Source organism: Nanorana parkeri, unplaced genomic scaffold (assembly GCF_000935625.1).
Source record: "Nanorana parkeri isolate BGI_ZX_2015 unplaced genomic scaffold, ASM93562v1 scaffold982, whole genome shotgun sequence".
Taxonomy (NCBI): domain Eukaryota; kingdom Metazoa; phylum Chordata; class Amphibia; order Anura; family Dicroglossidae; genus Nanorana; species Nanorana parkeri.
Window position 1 is genome coordinate 258,005 of NW_017307250.1, and position 26,942 is coordinate 284,946.

General features: G+C 40.6%; 1 protein-coding gene across 1 annotated transcript in view; it reads right to left on the bottom strand.

Moving 5' to 3' along the window:
• Positions 1-26,942, bottom strand: part of DNM3 (dynamin 3) — a 212,304-nt gene that overhangs the window by 33,093 nt on the left and 152,269 nt on the right. The window contains exon 19 of the mRNA XM_018566844.1: positions 7,502-7,666. Coding sequence (XP_018422346.1) covers positions 7,502-7,666 — 165 coding nt within the window. The remainder of the gene's footprint in view (positions 1-7,501; positions 7,667-26,942) is intronic.

Sequence of the window (26,942 nt, forward strand, 5' to 3'; positions counted from 1 at the left end):
AACTGCGTTTTTAATCGCATTTTAGCTCTGAAACGCAATTAAAAATGCCCAAAAACACCCTGATCACAGCATTTCCAATCTATATGGAAAACGCGCTGATCAGTGTGAAAAAAGTAGCTCAAGCAGCATTTTGGACGGCAGCTGGTCCGGATCGCAATGAGCTGCGCGGCTGCATGAACGGTCCCCATAGGAATGTATGTGATTCTTCATGTCGGCGGTTCAGCAACTGAACCGCCCTGGTGTGAACGGGGACTTACATATAATTTGCTAAAGGTGCTATTTCACTACTGCCCTATTTCATAGTTACATTCTTTACTGTTCCTAGATGAACAGATGAATGCATGCCTTGAGATTATTAATGTTTAAACATTGTATTTCGTCCTCTGTTTAAAACTTTTTTACTTTGTTCTTGGTGGAATGATGAAGTTCTGGCTGTTGTGAGCCACACTTCCTTTTACCTTCTCCTGCATGCTTTCTGCACAAATTTCTTTTTTTGTATCTATTTAGGAGGCAATAACAGTCATTGGCATGTAGTGGATATACAAAGCAATACAGAGAGTATAAAATCCAGAAAGAAAATATGGGAAGTTCAGTTCAATGCTCTAAGTATTAGAAAGAGAGGAAGTGAGGGGAAATCTCTCTAACTGGCACAGAAAGTAATACAAATCTGAGAGAGGATTTAACCATTATTTACTCTATTTAAACTAAGAAGGGTTTTGGATAGAATTCAACTTTAAACAAAGAAATACAGAATTAGGCTAATTATAAGGCACATAGCACAGTACAACATGTTATATTCCTTATTTTTAGCAACCAATCAGTTGTCATATTTCAGTATTCTGAAATATTGAAAAGTAGAGTGCAAGAAATGTCAAGTTTTACTATGCTTATTGTGCTTTGCTATGCTTTGTGATTTACCACAGCCCTGATAAAGGGGAGGGGGGGTTGGTAATATCTGACCCTGGAAATTGATTCTAGTGAACCGAAGGGGTCCTGGGGCCGAAGCTAGCCGAAGGATCGGCCGAAGCTACGGCCAGATCCTTCGGCAGGTTTGTGAATAGACCTCTAAGGCTCCATCCACACATAGCGGTAGCATTTTCCACACAGTTTTTCACGTGGAAAACCATGCGGAACAAAACCGTGCAAACGTTAACCTACGCGGGAAGTCTGCACGTTTGCGGCTGTTACCATAACCAGAACGTGCGTAATCCGCCCATAATATCGTGCTTGGCATATTTTGCGGCCGCAGGAATAGTCTGAACAATGCACATAGCAATGCAAGGTTTTTTTAATGTTTAGCAAGGTTGGTACGGCCGAATACGCGTGGAAAACCGCTCATGTGTGAATGGAACCTAAGGGCAGCCTCCTGCAATGTATTTAATACCAATTTTCAGCACTAAGTGTACACATCCAAACATCGGAGCAAACACTGTCCCTCACCTACGTGAGGCTCTTATCGTTATCTGTGTTTCTGTATGGTAGATTCACTATATATATTTGTCTTGGCGACCATTGCCACCGGAAAAGACAGTGACAGGGAATAAAAATAAAAACTCGGAAAACAGCTGAAAAGAAATCTTTCAATAAGGACATCTGTTCAAGCCTTTAGACAACTTACCCTGTACTTCATATGGTTTCTCTGGGATGGTACACTTACAGGTGAAAAAAACTGAGACGGGTTCTTACCATTCCCTACTCTACCCAAAACCAACAAAAAGTTCTGGCAAACAGTACAAACAGAGATAATAAATATGGTAACTATGAGTTACTCAGCATTGGTCTTTACGTTACAAAATATTTAAACCCAAGAACAAAAATTTTATGGGAGGAATTTCTCAAAACTGAACAGACAAAATCTGGAGCAGATTTGCACTGCAACTAATCAGCTTCTCTGTCTCATTTTTAAATCTTACCAGAGCAAACTGAAGAGAGATGCTGATTGGTTGCCATGCACAGCGGCTCCAGATTTTGTCTGCTCCAGTTTTAATAAATCCCCCCCTATATATTTTAGCTTAACAATTCTTAGCTGTGGTGGCTGCATTCATTTTCATTTTAAAGACTAAGAACATTTTCAGCAAGCACAGAACTTGCCAGAAATGAGGTGTCCTTGTCACTTCCCATGAGCTGAACTAAAAGCACAAACAAAGTTATTTTCCTTCTATAAACTACTAATTCTCAACCGCCCATATAAAGGAGATAAAGAGAAGACATGATTGAAGTCCAACCTGGGTGGCAATCATGGCTCTCTCTGTAGTCAGTAAAGCCAGCCTAGGACAGGAAGTGTGTTATACACAGAATAACCAGGTGAAAGTTAAGGAAAAAATCCTCGAGAAAAGAAAACAAATGCAGCCACCACATCTAAGAGCTGGTAGGCTACAATATATTACATTTTTATTTGTAAATTTATATACGCTTTAATCAAATAAAGGCCATAACATTAAATTCAATGTATTAATTCAGGACAAAAACAATATCATTTATTCCTTACGCACCAGTTATACTAATAACAATAACTTAAAATGAAACATAAACCGGACCCAATTAAGACAATGATCCATTCAAAAAGGCAAAATACTTTTTTAAATCTCTTTCCTTTCACTGAAAGTCCCCTTATAAGAAAAAGAAAAACATGCGCACAATGTTATTCTCTACTCTGTTTGTACTGCACACTTTGTGCGATGTGTCCATTACTCTTTCTTTATCATTCCTTTCATGTACAAGCCAAGAAATATGGAATGATGGCTGTCTGTTTCTATTCAACATTTCTAAATGGTGTTTTTGATGTAACATATCTGGTTTCTTTGTGAAGCTCAAGGTTCACGTGCTGGTGCTTAGTCTGTGTAAGAGTGCATTGCATCTTGAGAGCCAGAACCCTAAGGTCATTTTTCCTCGGATCATCCTTAGTCATACTAGCCTGGACGGGCCACCTTCCTGTAGTCAATCACCTACACTTTTGAGACCCCAATTGACCTAACTATTTGGAAGTATTTTATGCTATTGCAGTGTGCAATTAGCACACATCAAATTCATGCAGACACTTGTTGGTGTAAGTTCTGGATCCATTCAGGAACTATCATTTGTTAAAGAACAACTACGGGTAAAAATTTGCTTAACCACACGCAGTGGGGCTACCCCTGCAATGTAAGGGTTAAAGGAGAATTATGGGGTTAGGGCTTTTCCCCATAGTTCTCCTATGGGTAACAGGAGGACACAAACTAGCGTCTTCCCGTCACCCTAAGCTCAGTATACCGCGAGCTACAGCTCATGGTATACTGAGACGCCGCAGCTGAAACGGATCCTGACAATTATGTCTGGATCCGCCCAGCTGCGTGAGTGACAGCTGGTTCTGCCTATCTAGAGGCAGGGCCAGCAGTACCCGCCCCCTCCCCCATCCGTTTCGCCAGTTAGCGCTGGAGAATCGGAGCGGGGAGAGGGGAATCCAGTCCCTCTCTGCCGTCACACGCTCGAGAAGTTGGCGAACGCCGGTATGTGTTCGCTCACTTCCCGATCTACTGAGCCGACCTGTGACAGTTTCATTGTCACCGGTCGGCTAGAACTATGAGGATGAGTGAAAATCACTCACCTCATAGTTCTCCTTTAAGTGCTCATTTTTGCCTAGGAAGGAAAATAACAAAAGTTATACTCACCCGATCCTCCAAGCCAGCCAGCTGTGACAGTGCTCTCTCCAGCCTCTCTTCTCCTCGGCTGCAGTAATGGTATGTCTCTCAGCGTCCTCACGTCCTATACACTGTGTATAGAATGTGATGACTCAGGGACCTTAGACCACTACAGCGAAGGGGGAGAGAGGCCCCAGGGACTGGTCTAAGAGCAAGCTGTCTCTGAGGATTGGATGGAAAACTTTCTTAATTTTGAACATAGGCAAAAACAAGAACGTAACCCTCGCAGTGCAGGGGTAGCCCCACTGCAAGGATTAAGAAACATTTTACCCAGAATTCTGCTTAAGTACATTTCTTGGACGGAGAATCACATGTATATTATCCATTGAGGGCTTATATAAGATGAGAAATAAAGTCCATTAAAAACAAAGCATTCAAAACATAAAAAATGCTTTCATGTAATAGGGTGACCATCTCTGATGGTTGAATCACTTGTAGGTACCACTCCACCTAAATGTGACTCTTTTCCAGTCCAGATACTAGACTTACGGAAATCCTCATTGCAAAGTGGCCTTTCTTTTTGGAATGAACCATCTACAAGTGAAATATGACTTTGGCTCAAATATAATGGAGCTCTCCAAAACTTACCTCATGTGTTCTGATAGTGGGACATATTTACTGCTATAGCTTATAAGGAGGGTGAGGGAGAGGGCCCTGACACAATGGTGGTGATTTACTAAATGAGTACTGCCTGTTTACAATTTAAAGCAAATGTTAGTGAATGAAGTGAAATGTGTTTACTTTGAATACCGAATCAAGTGCAAGTAAAAAAACAACTTTTTAACTTTCCTTGCACATGATTGGGTAATTTCCGGTTTACCTTCTTCACTAATATTCACATTCATATTGCTAGGTGAATAACCTTTAGTCATTTCGCAAATCAAGCCCTGTGGAAGCGGTTAATCTATTATAATGTATCCTGTAACACTGGGTATACAACTTTATGTAACTGCAAACTTTTTTTTTTTCTAATTGACCAATTTTATACTAGTGAGGTCACACAGATTATCATTGCTGTTTCCTGTAAGACTTTAGGGGTCATTACAAACATGCAAACAAGCATGCATTTTGTTCTGAAAACAGGGGAAAAGATAACAGTAAGAAGCTCTGCCTTGTTAGAATATCCTTGAAAAGCTCCCTGCAAGTCTTCCCATGGAAGAGATTCCTGTATCGTAATCTACAAAGGGAAGTATTTGATAAGATGCAGCCAGTCTCCCTGGCCGTCTTGTGGGAGCTACCTAAAGGCCACCAAGAGCAAAGAGGAAGTACGAGGGCTTTTCTGAGCTTTAATATTGCTATAGAAACCATTTCCTGGGGATTAGCTTCAATCTAGGCTTGACATAGAAAACAACTACTATAGACACATGGCAAGAAGAACAAAAATGTATCTTTAGTGTGAAGCATCTACATATTTATTTTCTATACATTGTATGTGTGTGTACAGTATGTGTATACTGTATATGTATACACAAACACACACACAAATACCTACTACTACTACTGCAGTAGTAGGTATTAGTGTGTTTGTGTATACATATAGTTACATAGTTACATAGGGGTCTATTCACTAAGCTGCCGAGGGAATGACCGATCTGAAGTGAAGTGAGCCGAACACTGTTCGGCTATTCACTTCAGGCTGGTACGATTTCAGCCGTACATCGGCTGAAATCAGCCGTACATCGGCTTGCTTCGCGTGGCTTCGGGTCGGCCGAACATGCTCAGCATGTTCGGCCATAGGAATTTTTTTAATTTTCTTTTTCTATTCTGACATCGATCGTGTCAGAATAAAGAAAAAAAGACACAGCAATGCTTCTCTCCTTGGCGTCCGGGAGCAGGAGACTCCCGGGGGGCGAGGGAGAGTTAGCTGTTTGGAGATCGGTGTGCCTGGTTAGCATGTAACCAGGGACGCTGATCTCTCTGAAAGTGGCCGGAGCCAGATCCTTCGGCAGCTTCGTGAATAGACCCCATAGTATTTGAGGTTGCATAAAGACATAAGTCCATCAAGTCCAACCCATTGCGTGTATGCATTTATGTTTGAGCTGGTGTGTGAGTCCATGTGTGATTTTGCTCTTAGGAGTACTTGTACCCCTGTATACAGTATACACATACTGTACACACACATACACATTGCCTACATAGAATCTGCAACCAAATGACAGAAAACAGTACCATCCTGTACTGCTCAGTGAAATTCAGTAATTTTCTTGAAAATTATAACATTCTTTATTACACTAGCAGCCTGTCAGGATATAAATATGGAAGTTGCCAATGCTGACTGTTCTAATAATGGCTTTAGAACCCAGTGAGTCACATACCTCTTATTGTTAGAACTTGAGACAGAGGCATGCAGTGTTGGCTCAACAACAAAAAGTGGGCCATTGCGCTTAAATTGCAAGTAAACCACTTTGTAACATCTATTGTCCTAATGTGCAAGTATGCTTACCCTAAAAGTGTGCCATTCTCCAGCACAAGTTCCGTGGCAGCTGACAGTGGTATCCTAGCTGCAGAAGATGGTTGAATGCACACTGAAACTGACTCATGCGAAATAATCTGGAAGGGAGGAACATCACCAGCACACCTTGTCCAAAAGTACGTCTTATTTATTGATGCATATTGTTACATATTCAGCGCAACGTTTCAGGGTCACGCGGGGTCATATTGAGCCTGATGAAGGGGACCCTGTGTGCCCCTGAAATGCTGCACTGTATAAAGAAGACGTACTTTTGGACACATTATCAAGGTGTGCTGGTGATGTTCCTGCTTCCTTATGTGATTTATGCGGCGCAATTTGCGGTCACTTCAGCACCCATCTTCTGAAAGAAGGGGAGTCCAGTAAAGAGTGCGTGGCGGGGTCTGTATGTATAATCTATAGAAAGATAGGAAAGTCTTCCAGAACGAATTTAGTTTGCAGCTCTGAGATGTCATGTGGCCAAAAGTGGAGTACCACAAGTGAAGTTGATGCTTCCCTTTGCCAGGTAATGCGATTGCAGGTCTTAAGAGGGAACAGAGAACTATATTATGCTTAGCATCTTTCATTAACCACAGCTCTGACTGAGGTCTGAATAGGAGATATATATCTACACACACATCAGTCTGAGTGAGCTGTATGTGATTCTCAGTCTACATATCCATCTAGTGCATTTCCCTAGCAGACTCCACTTTGCCTTTAATATAAATGCTGCAAAGCACTGCACTCGTTTTTGATGCACATTCACAGTATTTATTCAGGTAAGAACAGTAAATAGGAATGTACAAGAAGTTGCAGGACCTTGAATTTGAGGAAAGGCAGGTATGCCCTAAACTGTCTTCTTGTATGGTCCCATGATTGGTAAATAGGAATGTAAAAGAAGCTGAAGTACTCTGAACTTAAGGAGGGTTGGGGATACCCCCTGAAACTCTCTTCTTGTACATTCCTAAGTACCATTCTTTGTGTCACTTTAGTTCCACAAAAGGAGCAAAGGATATAGGGTATAGCTGGTAAAAATTAAATATTACTGAGTAACTTTAAATTGACATTCATCTTTCACCATGACCACCAATCACTACGGTACTGGAACACAATTTGTGTGGGATACCTTCTTTGTCCCAGAAAACTGTACCTATCATAAAAATGCCAGCTGATTGCCTTTTGTAACCCATGCCAAAAGTTCCCAGTCCTCCCCTGCCCACAGCTCTCATAGCCTCACCAGTACTCTTTATACCATTTTACTGAAGTCACAGATATTACTGCTGGACTCCATGATCAATTGCCATGAAGTATAGGCTTTATCAGTAGGAAATTTGGTTCAGACCACAATGCAGGGTATCTCTCACATATCACTTACACTATTAATCATCAGGTGCATGAGTGTCTTGGGTATCAGATCTCTAATAGATTTGTTTATGATGGCCATATAAGAATCCACCAAGTTACGGATTGTTTCCACTTGCCGTTCCAGCTGCGGATCCATTGAAAGGTTATCTGCTTGTGACACTTCTTCTGTATCTGTCTAAACAGATGAATAACAAATATGAATATGTATGGGATGTATATAGTTACAATAATAGAACTATATAAGCATTACACATTGATATGTACAGCATTTCACAAAGAATGGATCATATTTGATTTAAAAATTCATTTTGTGGGGGAATTTAGCCAAAATAACACAAAATAGGTAATTACTATTATTCCATTTGCTGTTGTCATATTTTAACAAATGCATAAAGTTTATGTCCAGGCAAATTAAAAAAGATATAAAGTACATCTCTGCAATTTATACACATTTCCCCATTTGTCTCTTTAACGCCACTGAAAGTAGAAAAAAAATCCTACTCATCTACAGAGTTCCCGTGACATCTTAATTTCTTGTTCAAGCTAATGTGTTATCAGCTCCGAATGAGTCTCCCTGCCCCACCCTGCTGGACTGCAAGACACCTAATCCCTATTTTAAGGAAATAAGGTAAGGAAGAGGTGTTTTGTGATCCAGCAGGAAATAACTGGAAAGAGGTGACAACATTGCTTGGGTGTTTTAAAGGACATTGTATTGCTAGCACTAACAGGGAGTTATGAATACACTGTATTTCTGGCAGATGAACCAGTATATTTCTGTACTTGCAGCATTTTTAAAGGAATAAAAAAAAGGGAAAAGGTGCATGTTTTGAAGATATGTACTGAATTATATTTTTTTATTGTGCTTAGACTTACACTTTAAAACCAAAAGACTAGGTAAAAATATAGATATAATTTCTCCTGTCTTAGCTGTACTTACATTCTCTGTGTAGTCCAACAATGAGAAGAAAATCAAAGATGAAACAGAAAGGGGAAATAAGAGTAAATGAGGAATGACAGTATATTCAACAAAGCCATCAGTATAACAATAGTAGCCTATATGACAATTATAAGTGTCCAGCAAAGTAAAGTTCACCTCTTGGAAAATGTTTGTAATCTCCTTATATCATCCATCTCACATACTCCTGCCCCATCATCTAGCAATGTGTTTAAAAAAAGCTTCAGAAGCAGTTTTAAACTCAGTTGATTCCTTGTCACGTGTCCCTCGCTGTTGCCTCTTCTTCTGGGAGTGGAGACCAGTAATTCGGCTCTATAGTCTGTGCCCCCCAACAACTGGTCCCCTCTTCTTGGCATCATCACACCAGTCTCCTGGACCCTGAAAAGACCCTGCCGCTGGACAGACAATTACAAGTGTCCATATCCCCAATGCAGTGATATGGGCATTTGAAGAATGATCCGTCCACTCAAAAGTGAGAAAGATAGAAGAATTGGGACCTAGCATGGTATGTGACCAATTCATGCTGGGGTATTTTTATGGTGGTTGAGAAGGATGTAACTTCTTGAATCATACGTTATTGGCACTGACAGCATGGCACTAAAAACTTTCACTAGAGAGAAAAGTGCAAATCTACTGTAACACCTCCTGATAAGGTGACTATACAGTATACATTAATGGATTTGTTTTGGTATGTAAAGGGTTAGTTTAGGAGTTACATTAGGCTAGTGTTAGGATCAAGGATTAGAAATCTTAGTTTACATTTCAGGGTAAAGGTTAGGTTATGCTTTGGGGGAGAAGTGTTAAATATTAGGGTGGGACCTTAATTATAAAGAGTCCGCTTTAGGGTTAAGTGTAACAGCATGGGTTAAGTATTGGGGTGGAATAAGACTTATTATTTTAGTGTTTACAATAATGGTTCAGCTAGGAGGAAGGTTAAGTCCTAGTGGATGTTTTAGCATTACAATATAGGGTCACTTAAAGGAGCTCTAGGATTTAAAAGAGTTTTTGGTCTCAACACCAAAAAATACTAATGTTAAACACCAAAAACTAATATACCCACTACTTCTTGGTCCATGAGGTCCAACCACGACCACTACCATTTATCATTTGTGTGCTCAGATTACATTCTTCGCAGAATAAAACAACACTTCTGTTTCATGCAGGTTGTTTTTCCTGATGTTGGATTAAAATAAATGAAAATAGGACACATTTTATCGAGTTTAGTTACACATTTCCATGTCAGAAAATGGAATAGCAATGATATATAGCAATGGATCTACAGTGAGTTCTCAACCTAATGGTTGATATTGCTATAGTTCTAGAGAGAAAGGACCCTACTTTTGGCAAAACAGCAGGTCTACTTCTTGAAGAATATTGCAAAAATAAATTACATGCAAAAACACTAGGGGGTCTATGAAATCAGCCGTACATCGGCTTGCTTCGCATGGCTTCCGGTCGGCCGAACATGCTCAGCAACAATCCAACATCTGGATCGACTGAGCCGAACCTCCGGCAGGCTACTCACTGATGTTCGGGCTATTCTTAAAGATGCCGAACAGCAGTGAGTGAATAGCCGAATGCCGCTGTTCTGCTCTGTCCCTCAGAGGTACCGAGCAGAACAGAAAAAGAGTGAAAAAAGTAAAAAAAAAGTAAATAGAAAATGATTGTGCGGAGCTAGCAGTGACAGCTAGCTCCGCCCAATAGTTTCCTATTGTCCGGCGGCTCTGCTGCTGTAAAAAAATAAAAATAAAAAATAAAACTCTCCCGGGCGCTCTGGGAGCCTCCCGCTCCCGGCCGCCCAGGAGAGAAACACTGCTGTGTCTTTTTTTCTTTATTCTGACACGAGCGATGTCAGAATAGGAAAAAAATAAAAAATACATTTTCCCATTGAAAAGCATTGCTGATGGACCTGATGGGGAACTGCAGCAGAGGGCAGGTACAATGCTAGTTTACTATTGGCTATTGCAAATTGAAATAGCCAATAGTAATGTCATTCACATCAAAAGCCTTACTGCCTGTATGGATTCAACTGAATCAAGTCAGATTTCTGACTGGCAGTGAGGCGAAGGACAGCGAACTCTATGGGGGGAATTTATCAAAACTGGAGCAGACAATATCTGGAGCAAATTTGCACTGCAGCCAATCAGCATCTCTCTCTCATTTTCAAATCTTACCTGAGCAAACAGAAGAGAGATGCTGATTTGTTGCCATGTGCAACTGCTCCAGATTCTGCTTGCTCTAATTTTGATACATTCCCCCCAATGTATTTTGTACAATTCATGCCAGATCTTTCAGTTCACCCTTGTTATTATTTACTACAGATGCAGTAAAGTTTTTGTACAGGTTGGGCTGCAATTCTATTTTCTACCCTCTCAAAATCTGGACTTGGTACAGAAATCATAGTTAGATCATTTCTCTTTTCTTATCCATCAGCCATAGTTAAGATCAATGGTGCATTTTTTGCATTTTTTCAAACTTGCAATGTGTTTCTTTTTACTTGCAATATTACGTATATTAAGGGCACTGATTTAAGTTCTTATACTCATACTGGGCACATATGTGGATGTTGCAGATGTTTATATTTATATATTATAAAACACGTTGGGAATTCCTTTTCAGTTTCAGTGTAAAGTTTTGTAGATTGGGGGAGATCTCTCATTTTAACATTATTCTCACTTAATCAGAGATTCTGCATATAAATCCGCCTCATTAAGAAGTAGAAGTTAAAAAACCCTCCTAACCATTTGTCTGCAAAGCTGCTTCCTTCAAAAGTATACAGCTGACTTAAGTTTCTGATTTGTTTATCGTCAGCTACTTAGTTCTTCTAAATAAGATTTCCTTTAATCTTATAACAAGGACCCTGCTCCAATTTATATGACATGGTTGTGTTAATATTATTAAAAAGAATATTCTCCAAAGGATATAATATGTTTTTCAGATGAACCCTATTCTACTCTGTAGATCTCACTTTTAATCTCTCAAAACAGTATTACCTAAATTCATATGGAAACAGAGAAAACCAGAAAAAATAAATTCTCACATAAACCTTTTGTCCTTCTATATCTAAAAAAATACTATGAAGCTATTTTTCTTATGACAATATTAAATTGGGCCTTTATTGCGTTACAAAATGTTTGGGTTCAAGTTTAAAACACAACTAAGCAATTGTTCTTTACACCTTGCTAGCTCGTCTCCCCTACACTCCGGCTGGAGGGCTATCCCTCAGCATTCTCACATATAATATAAGGCTATAGGCTCTTCATTGTATGTGATGACATCAGCGGGCCTCCAATGGAGTGGAAGGGGGGGGGAGAGGCTGCAGGTGCCTCTCTTGGAGCCTGCTAGAGAGGGGATCAGGTAAATAAAAGTTATTTAAAACAGGTCCCATTGATGAGCAGTTAACCCATGAGGTATGGGGGTAGCCCCACTACAAGGGAACTTTCTTTCCCCTGGAGATAGCCTTTAAGTCTGTTTTAGATAAATCAGCTTTCAGAAACTGGGCTTTAGCTACTAGCCTATGTTTGGATCATTTTTCTTTGAAGCTGGGGGTTTCTTTCACTTCAAGAAATATGAGTGATATTGGGACTTAGCCTTTAAGTTGAACTCCAGGTAGGTAAATAGCTAAATACACAGTTGAAATAGATGCATGCAAGCTTTTTTTTTATTTGCCAAAGGTTTGTATTTCTATTCATTCAGTCCCAAGATTTAGCCCATCAAAACAACACAGCCAGGTTGGTGGCTCAACTTTTTACTACTGCAGTTAGAGAAGCACACCTAGGTCCTCTTTCCGTCCCAAGTTTGTGATTGGACAGAAAACCTGATTGAATCCTAGTGCTGGCCCTCCCTCTACCAGTATGAGAATTAATTCACAGGGAATTACAAGAGGCTTATATCAAGTCTTGTTCAGGTACTTGGACTAGTCACATTTAAAACTATATTTAAAGGAATATTTATGGATACACAACTACATTAACACAACAGTGTTTCTTAATACTTGCCTTGTGTTCAGTTTAATCTGATTGCTAACCATACGCATATAGGTTTTCAATAAATTTTAATCACATTCAACCAACTTTTGATTGCAGAAACAATCAAACAGATCTACCACCCTCTGTTATATATGCATACTTATATTATAGCCATTATAGTAGGTTGGGGATCATTTGCTGCCTCATATATGCAATACAAAGTTTGTTCAAAGCAGTTGAAATTGCCACGTATATGGCCAGCACTGGATTTCTGGAGAAATCATTAGATTATACACTTTATGAGTTCTCTCCCTTAACTCATAAGATCCATAACTAACTTTAAACCTACTCAGCAAAAGTTTATAGGAGACTGCCTACTCTGTCACAGTATTTTAGTGACTTATAACATTCTACTAACACTCTTCAATGTTACCCATCCTATATTAGAAACTGGAAAACAAAGCTTAATCTACAAAAGCAAATATTTTTATCTTATGTCCCCTTTCTTAGTACAAAACATAAGAGTTTCAACTTCCAAGTTAGGTTGTATCCTCTTGACTATATGCCATATGACTAGGTGAAAAATGCAGTAAAGCTGCTATAGGCTCTTTAAAGTGTCACTGTCACAAAATAAATTGTAGCTTAAAGATTCCCCTGTAAAGAAGAGATATGATACTTACCTGTGTTGCCACCCGTGGAGCCTTATCCTTGCTCTCTTTAAGAGCTATGGTATACGGAGAATAGACCTTATCCAACACATTTCCAGGCATGTCGGAAGGGACTGCAGTGCTCCGTGGGAGGCCAGGAGTCCGACACACCCCGAAGTGTTTTAGATGAAGTAGATTCTCTGGGCACTGTTGCTCTTGAAGAAAGAATGGCAGTTTGGGCAGTGGGACAGTTAAGTTTTATCATTATCTTCTTTACAGGGGAATCTCTTTTTCAACCTTTTCATTTTGGGATACGGTTGCTTTAGACCATATTAGTTGGTTTTGCCCCATTATCCATAGCTACTGGAAAAATACTTTTTATAGCAGTTTATTGTGGTTTGATCTATGGTTTTGTCTTTTCACTGTACTAACCAAACAGCCTATAAGTAATGAAACATACTGAACATTTGGACTGGCAATGAATATGTGATCCTCCTGATTCTTTAATACTCTAGTCATATTTTTTTATATCACTTATATTAAAATGGCAAGGATAGAAGTATATGAAGTGTTGTCATCGACTTGAACAAATATTTCGACAGTGAAGTCTAAAAACTCTCCCAACTTCCTGTTTGCTGCATCCCTGTCCCCATATCATCCCAGTGACTCACTAGACAGCATAGCTAACAGCATAATTATAGCTATCTAAAGTTTCAGATCATAAGCCATATTCTCCATAACTACCTTCATATAATTCCAGCCTATCCTAATTCTGAGATGTGAGGAGCCCTACTTAATATTTTGCACCAGGTATTTGCTCACAAGATGGAGTAGGACATAAGCTTACCGCGACAGTGTTATATTTACAGAGCATTTAACCAAAAGCTGCCTGAAATGTAAAGTGGTAGCACAATATAGCAAAGGTGCAACTATAGCAATAGCTGCCAATGTGTCTGCTATGGGAGCCAGTGGCGTAACAACCGGGGGTGCAGCAGGGGCGCGGGCCCCGGGCGAAAAGTGAAGGGGGGGCGCCGGCCGAAAATGGCACTTTCGGCTAAATGCCGAAACTGACATTTTCCTGCCGTTTTGCCGGCGCGGCCGTGATTCCTTTCATCCCCGCTGGGACACAGAGCGGTGCCCAGCAGGGATGAAAGGAATCAGAGAGAAAATGACAGCCGGCCGAGCGCTGCGGGACGAGCGCTGTGAGTGGCCGATGTCTTTCCTCCCACACCGCTCGGCCGCCTATCACAGTGCAGCAGAAACCAACAAAAGGATGCTGATTATAGAAAGAGGAGAGATCAGATAACAGATACATATAGTAGAACTGTGTGTGTGTGTGTCTGTAAAGAATAAATCAAGGCAACTGGACTTGCTGTATTTTTCTTGAAAACGTTTCGCTGGTTATCCGACTAGCTTTCTGTGTGTGTGAGGGGAATCTGAGGGTCCAATACAAATGTTATTATTCATCCCTCATATTTAAGTTTTCTTCTGCTAATGAATCAGTGTTTTATCATTACAAAGGCTCTCCAAATTAAGGTAAAATGTGAATGGCTCCCGCTCTACAAGCATATAGCATTGCACTCCCTATTTGTGTTCATTAGGGTGAGAATGAAGCAACAATCTGAAGTACAGTGCAGCAAACCTTAAAGCAGATGGTTAGAACAACAATTAAAATACAGACATGATAAAAAAATGGCCAAGACAAGCCTATATATCTCAGGGCCCTCCTTACCACTCCTTCTTGAATCAGGGGCGGAACTACTGCCATAGCGACCCATGGGGGCGCCATGGGGCCCGCAACAGAGGGGGGCCCGGTCAGGAGCAGAGCTCGCAATCTTCCCGGCCGGGCCCCTACCAGGGGCGGACTGAGCATACGGGCCGTCAGCGACCCCCGAGCCCTTTTCAGCCCGCATGGAAGAGGATGCGGGTTTGTTAAAACGGCGACGGCAGTGTCACCTGCCTCCCGGGCCCACTATACACTGCCGTTGGCGCTTTAACAGAGCGGGATCTCCTACAGCGCTGCGGCCGAAAAGAGCTCTGAGGTGGGGGCGTGCCACAGTGGATGCGGGCAGACCTACCGCGGAGGGCGGATAGAGGGATCCGGCCCTGGGCCCCCCACTGGAGGAGTTCTACTGGAAACTGGTGATCGGGAGCCCTGATGCTGGTAAGTGAATTTAATGACTTTTTTTCTTTGAGCTGTAAATGGGAAGATTTTTAACCTTTTAGTTTTCTATTTACATACAGCGTTTGCGTTTCCCGTGCGGTTTTTCATGTGGGAACCCGCACGGGACGCAAATGCTATATGTGAACTGTACGGATTCCGCTCGTTTGCGGCCATTATATAGCCGCGAATGTGCAGAATCTGACGGATTATTGCGCTTGCAGTATTTTGGGGGTCGCGTGGGTTAAAGCTCCATTCACACTGGAGTGGTTGTCCGAATACCAGCAGAGCCGCTCTAAACAGAAAAAGCAATGCACTTTTATGGGCTTTGTCCAGACTGTTGCGGGACCGCACGTCCCCCAAAATAGTGCAAGCGCGATAATCCAGCGTATTCTGCACGTTCGCGGCTATATAATAGCTGCAAACGAGCGAAATCCGTGCAGTTGTTTCATATATATCGTTATATACGTGCGCAAACGATATGGGGGTTATTCACCAACTGAATAACGGAGCCGAAGTGAGCTGAACGCTGTTCGGCTATTCACTTCAGCCTTGTAGGGCTGATTTCAGCCGTACCTCGGCTAAAATCAGTCGTACATCGGCTGCCTTCGGTCAGCCGAACATACTCTTTATGTTTGGCTGAGCCGAAGTGCAGAAGGAGTTTGACTCAGCTGATCCAACATCTGGATCGGCTAAGCCGAAGCTCCGGCAGCTCACTATCTGCCGTTCTCCCCTATTCTCAAAGGGGTCAAACGGCAATAAGTAAATAGTCAAATGCCGCAAATGGCATTCTGGTTGGCTATTCTGCTCAGTACCTCTATGGTAGCGAGCAGAATAGAAAAAAGTTAAATAAATGAGAAAAAAAAATGTAGAAAAATTGTTTAAAAAAATGTAAAAAAATAGGAAATTAAAATTTAAAAAAATCGACGCACATCCTGTTTCCTATTGGCCGGCTCCTGCCAGAGTCTTCTCGTAGGTCCCGGCCAACAAAAAACAACTGGGTGGAGCCGGCTGTGATGTCAGGCAGGCGTCAAAAAGACCACTGCTCATGTGCGACCACGGGTGACACCCCACCTTGTGACGCCACTGAGTGCATGCACAATGTTTTGTGATTGCGCTACACCTGAATGCAAGACATTGTATAACCATGCATTCTGGTGTATATCCTGTATAATAATAATAATAAGCTACCTTCCATAGAGGCCTAGGATATTCATAAACTATATTTCTCTAAAATGCAAATACCAACTTCTACTAGGGACTTGGCTTTCCTCTCTCATGCTTCACAAGCATGCTAAAAATAAGCTGCACTGAACATGTGTGCCCTTCAGGGGATGGGGCCAAGTGGCAACTTCCTGGTGTAAACTAGCATTAGCATGATAGGGTGTCCTGATTTTGTATTTAACTGTGGATATTTTTAGGCACATATCCTGTACTAACATTCTGATGGCACTTTACATGGGTAGAATTAATACACTTTAAGTGTATTAATATTTATTTTTGTATATAATAAATAACAGATGGCATCTGATTGGCTGCTGTGAACAATATATAGTATACTCCCCATTATCCAGCATTCAAGAAACCAGCACTCTCAACCAACCGGCAAAACAAATTGAGCACATAATATGTCCTCGATTTTTTTTGCGGTTGCTTGATAGACATGGAGACACAAAAAAATTTAATTAGCAACTAAATTTAATTGCTAAAGAAATTCTCTGTTTACATCTTGCTTCCAGCGTCAGGTTGTCCAACTACGTGAAGGGAGGAAAAGGTGCTGGGGATTCTGCAGATAGTCCTGCAGCAGAGACCATCTTGTGCTAGTTGTTCATCAGGGTGCGACTCCTCAGAGAACAGCTATGAGGGTTAAGCTTGAATGGAGGTATATGGTGCTGTATTTAGATGTGTGGCATGGGGTTTGTAGTGCCTACACACTAATGCAGCCCTATTAGGGAATGAGCGCAGTCCATGAATATTATAATCTTCATTTGAAAGATGGCTGAGTGATGGAGATTTTTTATTTAAAGTCTTTTTTTCAGGATGGAGAGAGGAGAGTAATTTTGAACAGCCTTTTCTCAGGATGGAGAGCGTACCTGCTGTCAGGCAATTTGTATCTAAAATCTCCCGGATTTACCTCCCAGGGAGGAGGGGCATAGTGACAGAGCGGGATCTGTGTGACAGCGGTCCGACTCTGAGCTCAGATTCTGGAAGACAAGGGACATGGAGCGATACAGGGCAAGTATGTTACACTGCCGCTGGCTCTAAGATGATCTGCTCTGCTTCCCTGAAGTTCTGGGTTGTAGAGGAGGGACCCCGAGGCACTGAGAATAGGGAGGCGATAGCCTGCTGCAAAAATAAATTAAATGGGGCAGTTTTAAACAACAAAAATAAACTTATTAAGTAAGTGTGGATCTCTGGTGCTGAATTACAAAAAACACAAAGGTTTAATATCACTTTAACAAGGTTTAATTACATGAACAGTGTATGGGTTGGAGCTTTAATATAACAGGGCTGCTATGCAAGTTCAACTTTAACCTCTTTAAATACTGTAATGGAATTGATAAATCTTTGACCTATAAAGTACACAGTGAAATATATGCTATATAAAATTGGGGATAAGGGTAACAAGCTTATATTTTCTCCTGCACCAACCATTTAAGCACAACTGGTGTAGGTCTCTTAAGGCGCCTATTTGGTTCTGGCTCTACTACAGGCTACCCCTTTGTATGAAGGCAATATTGTTTCAATTAAATTTTAACCACTTAGCCAAAACAAAGCCAATAGATGGAGTGCCAGAAACATATAACGGAATTATTTTGGCTCTGAAAGACTTCAGCTATTTAGAAATGGTTACAGAAACTTCCCGTGTATGTCCGAAACGCCGTAGTAGCTAAACTTGCATGAACTTGTGAGTTTCATCAAATCCTAACAAAATACAAAAAGAAGTAATTTTAAATGACCCTGAACTGTTTCACATAATCAAGACACCGACTTGCAGTACTATATTTTAAATTATTTTGTTTAACAGGGTTGTGTGTTGATGTGAGTTCATTGTTATAATTAAGTGAAAGAGTCAACAAGATGACCCATATATATTATACAATTATACAAGCACTGATTGTACAGAGTTTAATAAAAATACATCTCATTTTTACCAAAACCACATTTTGTAGACAGCTTATTCCCTCACGTCCACCCCCAGAATCAGACTGGAATTTTTTCTTTCTCCACCCCTGGGCTCTGGTTCCACCCTCCATCACTTATATCCTGTATGTGCTTTTGGAGTTTTCTTTGTTTAAATTACAGGGCTGCAATAAGAGCCTTTTGCTGGCTAAGCAGGGCAGGGACACATGTTTAGCATTATCCCCATCAAGAAAACGTTAAAATAAAAATAGCCATTGGTCTCTGATCTTGCAGAAGTGTGCTGGGGGGAGGTATTAAAAGACGGAATTTCAAGCGCAGTAGTATGAAAGCGTTTAACCTTTCTGTCCTTGGGGTGGTAAAACTGGGGCTTTCCTATGTGACTTGCAAAATCAGTGTGACTGCTGTCTAATGTTAGTTTTAGTGCTGTTCATATTGAAAAAGTGTATCAAAATACAATTGAATGTCATTCAGTATGAATACAACATCTTTGTAAATGATGAAAAACTATGGTTTGTTTTCTCACAGGTAAAGGTTCTACAAGAGTAAGTAAAATGTTGCTCTCTACAAACGTTAAGCAAACACGTCCACAAACTTTCATGTTATTATCTACCTATTTGGGTTTAGTTATATTATTAAATATACAAATATTACAATCAAATGAATCTTAAGAACTTGTTTCCCCCATTTATTTCTCCAAGTGGGAAGAAGCCAATCATGAGGCTGGGAATGTTGATCTAGGGCAGAAGAGCTATTACCACCTTCACATCATGTCCATATCATCACAAGATCCAGTTGCAGAAGCAGCTTTGTTATTTTACATGTACATCCCCTGCAAATGTAACCAAGAGACTTTGATAAATGGGGTGCTTATTCACAAAGTGGGTGGGGGTTGTTTGGTGGCCAATTGCCCGCTTATCCCAGGGGGATGAGAGAGAGCAATATATGACAGTAAGCATAAAAAGAGGAGGCACTGGCCAAGTAAAGCCCATAAAGCTTACGAAAACGGGCCATAAGTATTGTTACACAGGGTAGAATGCTGCATGTGTACCCACACAAGAGGGGCATTAGTATGATTATACAAATGAGGGAGAAAAAGCTGTATGTGTCAATATACAGAGAAGGTGTTGAAATGGGACCATATGCATGCTTAAACGTGGTAGAAGAGGAAAAGTGGCTGTATGCATGCTTGCATTGGGGAAAAGCAGCTGTATGCACTATTACATGGTATGAGGATACATAGTCACACTTCACAGTAGGCAGGAGCCTGCAAAAATGATGAGTTTTCTGAATTGCACAGCACACTCTTAGGAGCAGATAATTAATTAAAGACAGCGGCAGTGTATCTGGCTAGTATCATGTAAGGATTTTATTGGAATATGTCTGATCATGACAGCTAACTACAATTTATCCAATATGCTGCCCGTAAGATAATAACTAGTGATGAGTGAATACCAGGCAAATCAGCAGATCAACAAATTGCTATTTTTAAATATATTTTAGTTTTTTTGTGAATATATGCATGCAGATTTGTCCAATTAAAGAAGTATTGGGAGAGTAAAGTGTACTCTAGATCAAGAGCTAAAATATCATGAACCGCTGATTGCTAATTTCACAGTCTTTTCCCTGCAGAGAGCAATGACTGTCAGTCACCGCTCCCCACAGGGATTCCCCCCTCCCCTCTCTGTTCCTCCAGCGCTCATTGGAGGGAAAGACAGTGGAGGGGGTTGGCAGAGCTGGCTCTGGCTCTAGAGAGAGAAAAGCCAGCTGTCAATCAGGCAGCAGGGTGGATCCCCACAATATTGCCTGGGTCTTTCCTGGCTGCAGCGCAGCGCTGTCAGCAAATAGGGGATCAGAAAGACCACTAACCAGTTTACTATTCACTCAGCAGTGCTGTACCCCACCCTCCCTTCCCCCAGGAAGGCTTCTTGCTTGCACTGATAATTTTGTTGACTTAAAAATGTTTTCATAGTTTTAGTCAGCTGCATGTTTTCAATGATGAAAACTAGGGATGCACCGATACCGGTTCTTCTGTATCGAGTATGAGTGCTGATATTTTGCTTTCGGTACTCGCCAATAATGAGTACCGATACCAGTGCTTCCGCTGGCATGGAGCAAGCCCGGGCATTCAGGAAGCCGGGCGGCATGTCATTACCTGAAGCATGCTTTATTAGCAATGCAGCCAATTAGCATTGAACGTGCTTCCTGGCCAATCAGGAAGACGGGTGGCAAGTAATGTCCTGTCTCCCGGCTTCCTGATTTCCTGGGAAGCCGGCTCCATGCTGATTGGCTGGAAAGCCGGCTTCCCAGCCAATCAGCATCAAGTTGGCTGTTCGGTCGGTTCAATGCTGATTGGCCGGAAAACTGGCTTCCCAGCCAATCAGCATGGAGCCGGCTACCCGGCCAACCAGGAAGCTGGACCTGGCTTGCAGGAAACCTGATTGCCCTGGAAGCCGGATCCAGGTTCCCCTACGGCACTGCTGGTCAGAGGAAATCTGTCGGTCAGAGGTATTGGAGCATTTGGGCGATCACGAGTACTCACCCAAATACTCGGTATCGGTGCATTCCTAATGAAAACTAAGTGAAAACTAAATAACAACTAAGTTAATTGGACTAAAACTATGACAAAAATACATTGCAATTTTCTCAACCGGAGATTTAGTTGACAAAACTGCATTCAAACGAGAAAAATTCAGATGACTAAAATTAAAATGCCATTTTAGTTTTAGTCTTTTGAAAAAAAGGACATTTTAGTTTTAGTTGTATTTTAGTAATCTGCATTGTTTTAGTTTTAGTGTAGTTTTGTTGATTAAATCTCCAGCAGAGAACATTGCAAATTATTTTTGTCATTGTTTTAGTCCTATTAACTTTGTTTTTATTTAGTTTTCATTTAGTTTTCGTTACTGAAAACATGCAGCTGACTAAACTATGGCAACATTTTTAGTCGACGAAATTAACACTATTTGGTAGAGGGGAGTCTCAGCCATTTTGCAATGTCTACATTTAACTAGCAGGTGGTCCTTCTACCAGTTTACTGATGCAAATACGAATTGGGTCCCAAGGCTAAGAGAATTGGCAGTTCCTGGCAAACCCCAGCATGGATGCTCCAAGTTCTAATTCGTGTAAACTGATTCACTCATTAATATTCTCAACAATTGTTTGAAAAACATATCCTGTTTCAATAAGGAACTGTGGTGTGCCTTAACATGCAAGACGTTTCTGACAGTCACTTGGAACATGTAAGTTGCCAGTTTTTTTTTATATGTGGGCAGTCTCTAAGAGCAAGGAAGTGGCTTCCTCTTGAAATATGGTAGCAGTAATGTTGCCTGCAGACAGAAATATGGGTACCAGCACACTAGCAGTCCCTTTTGGTTTGTAATGTACAGCTCACATGGAGAATGTTATACAGCAAGCACAATTATGTTTACCAAAGTCTTGCTTTAAGGGTACCTATGACTATAGTGCTATCATGATTGCTGTCCTTCGTAGAAGTTTTGGGGAAACACACAAAACAGTAAGCCAATACCACCAGCACCACTGCAGCAAATGTAGCCAAGCCTTATACAGCTATAAATAGAATCAAGGAATTATATGGTAAAAGCAATTACAGGAATGACCGAAGAGTACAAATAGTAATGGATAGGTCAAATAACACTAGCCTTTATTTCTGATTATTTTCTGGTTATGTGATGCTTATTTTTGAAGAGCTGTAATACAACAACAAAATAAAGTATCTGTGCTGCAAAATAAAATACAATTATGGCTTTCATCAACTAAGCAAGTATTTATGATTTCTCTGAGTAAGAAAAAACCCCACAAAACTACAACATCCATATTTCCTGACTGCTCAACAGCACAATCAACTGATTTTCAGGTTACAAATAATGTCACACACCTTTACAAGGATATGAGCCCAAATTGTAAATACATTCAAAGCAATGTTAAATAAAGAATATGGACGTGCTAATAAGACCCACTATATACAGATGAAACTCGAATAATTAGAATATCGTGCAAAAGTAATTGCAGTAAGTGCTGCAAAAGGGGCCCAAACCAAGTACTGAGTACATATGCATGCTTGTACTTTTCAGAGGTCCGATATTGTTCTATGCACAATCCTTGTTTTATTGATTGCATGTAATAATCTACTTTTTTGAGGTTGTGGATTTGGGGTTCTTGGGGTTTTCATGAGCTGTAAGCCATAATCATCACAATTATGACAAATCTCGGCTTGTCATCGGTCTATCTCATATATTAGTTTCACCTTTTAAGTTGCATTAGTGAAATAAATGAACTTTGCCCGATATTCTAATTATTCGAGTTTCACCTGTAAATGGTAAGGAATTTAAACTCTAAAGTTATGACAAGGAAGATCGGAAGGCTTGGTAATTATTTTCCATGGTTTACAAGGAATTCTATAAAGTGCTAGAGATACATCTGAATCATACGATTGATGAAACCCTTTATTTGGAGATCTAATGGTAAAGCAGAGAAAGATTTTCATTGCTTTTTGTTTACCTGCTGGGGTGATTGGCCCTCTCTATTTATTCCCAAGTCCATTGTCCTTGGCTCATAACATGAGTGGAAATTTTCAAATGGGGACAACTCTTCTGTTGATAACTAAGAGGGAACTCCCCTTCAATTTGAAACAATTTTCTCTGACTATGCATTTTTGTTTCCCCCCGAAGGAGGAGATTAGGTAAATGTTATTTATCCTAAATGTTAAATCCTATTCTCTACTTCCATCCAAAAATAAATATAAAAACAAGGTTTGTAGAGATACACTTTAAAGCTAAACTTCAGACATAAAAAATAATACAACTCCAAGAATGCAGGTATGTATTAATTATAAAAACTCAAATGTGTTTTCAAGTGTAGCTTGTGTAAATGATTACAGCCTCATGCTAATTCCTGTACAGCAACACACTGGGAACGTGAGAGGCAGAACTCAGAACCAATCAGGTGTCCTGCATGCACAATATGCAATAAATGCACATATGCTAAAAAAGAAACAGAAGAAGAGATACCATAGATTGCATCATTTGTCTGCTGCTGGCCAATCACAGCATGGGGGCAGGGAGGTGACCTGTCTGTGCTGCTTAACTGCAGTAGAGAAAAGTCAGGACATGAGGTTGGCTGTGTTGTGTGGCAAGGCTGTGTAAATTTCAGAATTGTGATGACAGAGACACAAATCCTTTGCCAGTTAAAATCTTTACCTTAATTTCAATTGTGTACTTAGCTATTTGTCTGGAGGTTAACTTTATGTACTGTCAAGAAATTAGCATACAAGCTTTTGGAGCATGGCTTACCCGTTTAGAATATCTGTTCCCAATTTCCTTTGTGAAGCTAGTCCCTTACGGCAAAGCAGAAGATGATTGTATGTCTTCTTTGTAGGGGCAATTATATCACGTAATGAATATGCTTTTTCATTTGCTTTTGATACATTTCTGTTATTATCCCCCTTTTCTGTTTTTTTACCTATAAAATTCACTAGCCCCTAGAAAAAACTGACCGTTTTCAAAAGCACAGCTTTTTTAATGATCTACCACCTTAAGGAACGTGATCCCATAACTCAATGGTAACTTGCAGATGGCTGAGGTAATGAGTTTTTCTTGGTTACTAAGCAGCACATAGTACTATGGATTAGGAATACGTTAAGTTGGCCAGAATTTTCTAAAGGGGTCGCCGCGATAGGATACGATGAGATGGCGTAGTGATAACACACAATATATTTCACAACAATGTGTAATAATAAAATTGGCCAGTTTCACTTAAACTCCCAGACACATTCCTTGAGTGATATAAATATAGGACCAGCTGAAAGATCTGCAAAAATCAGCAGGATTACAGACCTCCAAGATTTTATTTTTTTTCATTTTACATCTCAAATGTCTACAGGGGAAATGTGCACATTATTCCAAGGAATGCAGCAAAGCGTCATTTCACTTGGTTTTAAGAAAACCACTAGAGGATTGAGTGATGTTTGTTCTATAGGCGTTTTAGGCCACACAATATGAAAGCAATGCTCCAGACCCACAACAGCACTTTATTACTTCCACTAAATCACTCACACTGACAGCTTCCACAATAAACAGAATAAGAAATTGAGTGGTGGAATTGTATTGGAAATGTGACCGCTTCACCTTGCTGAGGATAGAAGGAGCTCTGGCAAATAACCTTACTTTCAATATTCCTAAGTATCTTAAAAGAAGTTGTGTGTTGCCACTATCAACTTCAATAAACACTTGCAGATTTAAGTTACATAGTTAGTCAGGTTGAAAAAAGATACAAGTCCATCAAGTTCAACCTACAGAGAAAAAAAAACCTTCCAAAAAAAGGCTCCTATGCCCACAGTTACCCACAGTTGATGCAGAGGAAGGCAACAAAACCCTACAAAGCGTGGTTCCATATGCTCCAACAGGGTTAAAAATTCCTTGCTAATTCCATAAAGCAATCAGATATTCCCTGGATTAACAATCTCTGGTGTATTTTTACTTATAAAATGTTAATATATAGTTATGAACTGCACATTTAGGAATGATTCCATTTTTAAAACATTGAACTGAGCTAGCTATAACTAGTTCCTGTGGAAGTCTATTTCACATGTTTACAACTCTTAGTATGAAAAAGCCTTTCCACATGCAAAGGTTAAACCACTTTTCCTCCAGATGCAAAGATTATTTTTTATTAAGTTATTTCATATAGCAAAATGAAAATGAAGACTTTCACATGACAACTATATTTGCAGTTCAACTGTTTTGTGAACAGACACCCTATATTTAAACAAAGACTGCCTACACAGTGCACAATGCTCCATATCAAGTCACTAACCCTTCACTTTCCTTCTATATCATGAGAACACATTAAAACTGAACTCTAGACTGAAATAAGAGATGCAAATAAATGCAGCCCTGTAATCATTAACCCAACACCTTATTTTCTAGTTTTGGATAGTGTAGGTAAGTCTTAGAGTTCCTGTTAAGTTTTTATTGCTGTCTGTTTGAGATAGAGATTTACATTCTCTATTTGTCCTGGTGACTATTGAAAGTGGTACAGAAAGTAAAGGGAAATGCAAAAATTTTTAAAAAAAAGAAAGGGGGGGGGGGGGGATAGGAAGGTAGGGGCTGAACCCAGAGTTGGACTTTAAACAAATGAATGTGCTCCCTTAATCTTCCACCCATCACCTTGCCTGGTCCTTCAAAGCCTCTTTGCCTCTTGCTAATGGGAGGGACTGAAAGCAGGGGAAAGTGATATCACAAAAGTCAATATACATGGTAGGACTGGGAGGACCTACACTGAACTATATATGCACCACACCCAGAAAGCTAAGCATCCTGATGCCAAGGAGGAATGCACATGCCTGTTGAGTTGGCAGCAGCTTTGCAATAATTGTCTGTGTAAATACTGAGGCTACAGTTCTGGTTTAAGAACAAAATCTCTTTATTGAACAAAGCAGAATGTTCCATAACTGGAGCGGGTAGAGATTATCATAACCTTGCTTATGATTGTGCTGTTGAGCAGTCAGGAAATATGGATGTTGTAGTTTTGTGGGGTTTTTTCTTACTCAGAGAAATCATAAATACTTGCTTAGTTGATGAAAGCCATAATTGTATTTTATTTTGCAGCACAGATACTTTATTTTGTTGTTGTATTACAGCTCTTCAAAAATAAGCATCACATAACCAGAAAATAATCAGAAATAAAGGCTAGTGTTATTTGACCTATCCATTACTATTTGTACTCTTCGGTCATTCCTGTAATTGCTTTTACCATATAATTCCTTGATTCTATTTATAGCTGTACAATTCACTAATTACATATAGGTTTTAGTGTTGAGGGCCTATTTAATATCTGTGTACTTCTATGCTGCCTGTCTGTTACCAGTATGACCAGGGGCGTAACTAGAAATCACAGGGCCCCATAGCAAAATTTTGCATGGGGCCCCGTGATTTCTAGTTATACCCCTTGCAGAGCCCACTCGAGATCCCACCTGAGGGTGACCCTGCAGAGCCCACCATAGACTCCCTATGGTGGGCTCTGCAGGATCACCCTCAGGTGGGCTGGTCGCACTCCTTACCTCCTCCGTCGCCGGGCCCGCCTCCTTCTTCATCACCGAGGCCGCCTCCTCCCCTGCTGCCGAGCATGGGCCCGCCTCCTCCTCCACTGCCGGTGACGTCAGAGGCTCGCAACGCGGGTCCAGCCTGCTCCCCTGCTGCTGCTGGCTCTCATTGATTGTGGAGACGAACGCGCCACTGCACAGATGATCTGAACAGCGGCATGTTCGTCTTTAGACGCCAGTGAAAGCCAGCAGAAGAAGATCCCATAGCGACCCAGGCGGCCCACACTGCATCTGGCCGTGCCCCACTGTGCCTCGGGCCCCATAGCGACCGCCTGGGTCGCTATGGTGATTGTTACGCCACTGAGTATGACATAGACCTAAGGTGTGACAGACTAATGACTCAATTTATTAAGCAGCAGAATGACCTTAAAAATTTTAAAGTAACATATATAGTGCAGCAATGTGCTTTACAAATGTGCTTAGTGCTCTGCTGGCTTTGGGACTCTGAAGCCAGTGGAGA